Source organism: Nicotiana attenuata, unplaced genomic scaffold (genome assembly GCF_001879085.1).
Source record: "Nicotiana attenuata strain UT unplaced genomic scaffold, NIATTr2, whole genome shotgun sequence".
In the NCBI taxonomy this organism is placed as follows: domain Eukaryota; kingdom Viridiplantae; phylum Streptophyta; class Magnoliopsida; order Solanales; family Solanaceae; genus Nicotiana; species Nicotiana attenuata.
The window spans coordinates 46,561-51,347 of record NW_017673076.1 but is presented as its reverse complement, the minus strand read 5'-3'; the positions used below and the strand labels follow the sequence as shown (position 1 = coordinate 51,347).

At 40.8% G+C, this 4,787-nt stretch overlaps 1 protein-coding gene across 1 annotated transcript; it reads right to left on the bottom strand.

Moving 5' to 3' along the window:
• Window positions 1-347: 347 nt before the first annotated feature.
• LOC109215374 lies at window positions 348-1,699 on the bottom strand. Its single transcript, XM_019379426.1, has 3 exons — window positions 1,057-1,699; window positions 914-972; window positions 348-764 (listed from the first exon to the last, which is right to left on the bottom strand). Exons 1-3 carry the CDS (start codon window positions 1,697-1,699, stop codon window positions 348-350), a joined length of 1,119 nt encoding a protein of 372 aa, XP_019234971.1.
• Between the last annotated feature and the right edge of the window lie 3,088 nt (window positions 1,700-4,787).

Here is a 4,787-nt window from a genome sequence, read left to right as displayed (position 1 = left end):
GGGGGTGAAGGAGTAAATGTGATAGAAACTGATGAAGAATAGGATCCTGAAGGGTTGATTGGGCTTATTCGGGAAGGTGATGACCCTAAACCTGCAGTCACACTCACTCCTATTTGGTACAGATACAACCAGTGTTAAAAATAGCGTGAAACGAGGAAAAGAGACAACCCCTATTTCACGAAAAGCGAGAAGCAAGAAGCGAAGCGCCCGCTTTTTTTAAGTGAAGTGGAATTTAAAAAAAATTAAAATCAATACGGCATAGACAACACATGTAATTGTAAGCAAATGTTCAGTACTTCAATTAAAAAACTAAAGAGTAGCATCAATTAAAGCACAAAATGAGCATCCTATTCTTCTACAAGATTGTCAAATTCTTGTATTCCACTATCATTATTATGTTGCTCGTCATCTTCTTCAACTTCATCTTCTTCCTCAACTAGGGACAAAGTAGCTGCCTGTTTTCCCTTCCTCTGTGAACTTGAAGTTGAGGTACTCCCCCTCAAACCATAAATCCTCTCCCCAATTCCACGCGCCTCCGCAACATCACCCCAAGTGAAATCAGAAGTATCCTCAAATACTTCTTCATCTGCATGATCTTTCGGGACTCCAGTTAGCCATTCATTAGCATCGTCGATGTTGTCCAAACTAATTGGATCAATTACATTGCGAGCGTTGTAACGACGCCTCAATGTTCTATTGTACTTAATGAAGACTAGATCATTGAGACGCTTCAAGGTTAGTTTGTTCCTCTTTTTTGTATGAATCTACAAATAATAAGTAATTAGTAAGATTAAGACAATTGAGATATAATTTAATTATCTTAATATACTAAATCTTTCTTATTAGTTCTTATATGCTCAAACACGCTCCAATTCCTTTCACACCCGGATGAGCTACATATTAGACTTAGAACCTTGATGGCAAACTTTTGTAAATCTGGAGTGGAATGACCATATTGCTTCCACCATTCAACTGTAGAAGTAGAACGAATTTTCAAAACATAATATTGATAAAGAAATAACTTATTAACTATAAAACATATAAGCACTCGCTCACCTGGTGACTTCGTCTTTCTTTGTCTAATGGCCATGTTTTTTCCAAAAAGTTGCTCAGAATTCCTATAAATACTAAATTGCTCTGTGATTTTATCTTGCACGGATTCTTCAGGTATCAACTTCTCAATACATTCATAGTATCCATTCCACAAAGGTTCATCTCCTAGAATCCTCTCTTCATTGTCATAAAACAGTTCTGGGTTCAAAACAAGTCCAGCTGCATGCAAAGGGCTATGAAGCTTACTATCCCACCTTTTATCTATGATCTCAAAAACTCTTTTGTATTTTCTTTGATCACTAAAAGAGGCTTGAATAGCCTCCTTTGCCCTATCAATTGCTTCGTACAGGTAGCCCATTGGTGGCCTTTGCTCCCCATCCACCAAACGAAGCACTTTAACTAAAGGACCACCAATCTTCAATGCATGAACCACATTGTTCCAGAATGAAGGAGAAAGTATAATATCTGCTGATTCTCTCCCTCGAGCTTCCCTTCCATAGGCACTGCTAGTGTACTCATCTGAAACAAATAACTTCTTCAAATTGCTTTTTTGCTCATACATCCTAGCCAAAGTCAAGAAAGCAGTAGCAAATCTTGTCTTTGCAGGGTTCACCAAGCTTCTTTGTTTAGTGAATCTCTTCATCATGTTCAATTACAAAGGCCTTTGAACAATATATGAATGCACTCTAATTGCCTGATTAAAGATAGTACTGAAGGGTCTTTCCTTGAAAATATCACCGAAGATCAAATTAACAGAATGTGCTGCACACGGAGTCCAATAGATATGCGGGTAGCAAGCAGACATCATATCACCAGCTTTAACATTTTCACTAGCGTTGTCCGTGACAACTTGAACAACATTTTCTGCTCCAATAGAGTCTATTGTAATCTTGAACACGGAGTACATTTTGGTTGAATCAGTCGAAGAGTCACTTGCATCAAAGGAATAAAGAACAGGCTTCCCTTAGGAGAATTCACCAAGATACTGATGATCATTTTTCCATTTCTCGCTGTCCACTTATCCATCATAGTGGAACAACCAAACTTGTTCCATTCTACTTTGTGCTCCTCCACGATTTTGTTCACCTCTACCACCTATTTTTTTAGATATGGCCCACTAACTTCATAATAAGTTGGAGGCCTCATTCCTGGGCCATATTGTCCTACGGCTTCAATAAAAGCAGCAAATTTGCCAGTATAATTAACACAATTAAAAGGAAGACCTGCATCATACATCCACCGGGCAAAAAAGGTAAATGCACGGTCCCTCAAAATTGCTTTTGCATCAACTTGAGGATTACCACTTTTTCCTCCCTTATCTCCAGATTTTTGCGGGAAGTAACAATCCATAGGACCTTTGGTCTTGCCAGTAGATCCAAAACTAGAATACATTGGTGGAAGCATCCTTCCCCGCTTTTGTGATTTTGGTGGAAGCGACGAAGCATCGTCACCTTCTCCTGTTTCATCATCATCATCCTCAAGATTATAAAGTTCTTGTTCATGAATCATTTGAGTCTTTAACTCTTTCTTTTTTTGAAGGTATGCTTTCAATTCTTCCTTCACATGCCCCGGAACTTTAGGACAAGTTGCGACATTTGGATCACCACCGATTTGATGCGCTTTTTGACGATAGATTCCTCCATTTGTAATCTTATCACAAAAAAGACATCTAATGGCCATCTTGTTGGTTTCATTAACTCTTGCAGAGTAAGCCCAAGCCGGGTCTTTCCTATCTTCTTTTGGCGACATTAAAAGAACAACTACATAACACATAAGAAAAGCCATAAGAACTAAGAATAAAAGACAAAATAATTGGGCAGAAACTGGGCAGAAACTTGGCAAATTTTTTTTTAAAAAAATTCGCCAGCATTTCGGCGCTTTTTGGACGTTTAGAAAGAAGAAGAAGAAGAAGAAGAAGAATGAAAATAAATTTGGAAAACATACCTGTTGAAACTAAGTTGCTGTTGTACTGTTGAAGTCTTGAAGAAGAAGAAGAAAAACCCTAGTTTGCTTGAACAAGTCGCTGCTTGAAGTGAGGAAGAATTGCTGGTTTGAAGAACCCTAGTTTGCTGCTGAAGAAGTGCTAAAAAAGAAACAACGATTTGGGTCTTTTAACTGAAAAAAGACTTTGGGTCTTTTAACTGAAAAATTGTCTGCTTCGATCGCTTCTGGGCGCTTCACCGCTTCTCGCTTTTTAGAGAGAAGCGGTCGCTTATGCATACCTGAGCTGCTTTTAATGGCAGTAGCGATACCCCTCCCGCTCCGCTTCGCTTCTCGCTTAAAGCGAGGAAGCGCCCGCTTTTTTTAACACTGGATACAGCCACCGGTCGAAGTTGAAGTAGCCATATCAGTCCCGTTTGAAATTGAAGTAACAACACCTGCGGCCACACCTACTCCATTTGAAGTAGAAGTAGACACACCATTCACTGTGACGGTAGCATCTACACCACCATTAAATTCCAATGCCATATCCTAGGATTATGTTGTCGAAGCTAGGAGAAAAGGAAAAGCAAAAATGGAAGAGTCTGGTGCTGCACAGGGTATGACCAAACCTGGAAGGATCTATACACTCGAAAATTTGGGAGGAACAAGCAAGGAAGCTGATACCAAACAACCCGTCATTGAAACTGGTCCAGATGATCTCTAGAGGAAAGTACATGCTAGAGAATACTCTGTCGTTGACCATCTGAACAAGACTCCCGCCCAAATATCCATCTTGTCGCTGCTGCAAAATTCTGAGACACATAGGAATGCTCTGATGAAGGTGTTGAATGAAGCTTATGTGCCTAACAACATCACCAGTGGAGAGATGGCCAACATGGTAGGGCAAGTACTAGAAAGCCATAAGATCACCTTTCAGGAAGATGAACAACCACCTGAAGGATTAAGTCACAACAGGGCACTGCACATAACGGTATAATTTGAGGACAAATTCATCACCAGAGTCTTAATAGATGGGGGTTCAAGCCTCAACATTTGTCCGTTGACCACTCTAAAAAGGTTGGGTAAATATTTCCATGAGATACGAGCCGGGAGTATGAATGTGAAGGCATTTGATGGGTCTCAAAGGGCCACAATTGGAGAAATCAACCTGTTTGCAAATGGGCCCGACTTGGTTCGATGTTGAGTTTCAAGTATTGGACATATCTGCTACGTACAATCTTTTATTAGGACGACCTTGGATACACGCTGCTGGAGCTGTAGCTTCTACACTACACCAGGTTGTGAAGTTCGAATGGAACCATCAAGAGGTGATCATTCACGGAGACGGAAGTAATCCCATTTACGCTAGTCAGACTGTCCCGGTTGTCGAGAATAGAAGAAAGTTAGGTGGAGAAACTTATCACCGCATCGAGCGTGTCAATGCAATTGAGAAAGATAAATGGTGGAGTGGCAAAATAGAAGGCATACTGGCGTGGTCAGGGTATGAGCCCGGAAAGGGCTTGGGAAGAAACTCTAGGGCATTACCAAACCGATACAGTTGAAACGTCATGGCACAACTTTTGGGCTCGGATATCAGTATACATGGCAAGAATATGATGATTGGTCGCCCCCATGGCGTGGTCCCTATTACCCGCTTGAGCAGCTAGTGCCGCATCTAAGTCAGACCTTTCACCAGGCCGATACAATATGGGGATCTGCAGAGGAGGAAGCTTTGGCTGGGCTAAGGAACCTGTTTCTAGAAGACGAAGATATGGATTGCAATGTGATAGTTGAGGAGGAGGAGGAAGAAG

Bases quoted from the DNA above. Each gene is read 5' to 3' on its own strand.
- LOC109215374 (XM_019379426.1), bottom strand. From the start codon at position 1,699: ATGATGAAGAGATTCACTAAACAAAGAAGCTTGGTGAACCCTGCAAAG. The intron at 973-1,056 runs GTGAGCGAGTGC...CTACTTCTACAG, and splicing joins AAGAAAGACGAAGTCACCAG to TTGAATGGTGGAAGCAATAT. The intron at 765-913 runs GTTCTAAGTCTA...TATTATTTGTAG, and splicing joins TACAAAAGTTTGCCATCAAG to ATTCATACAAAAAAGAGGAA.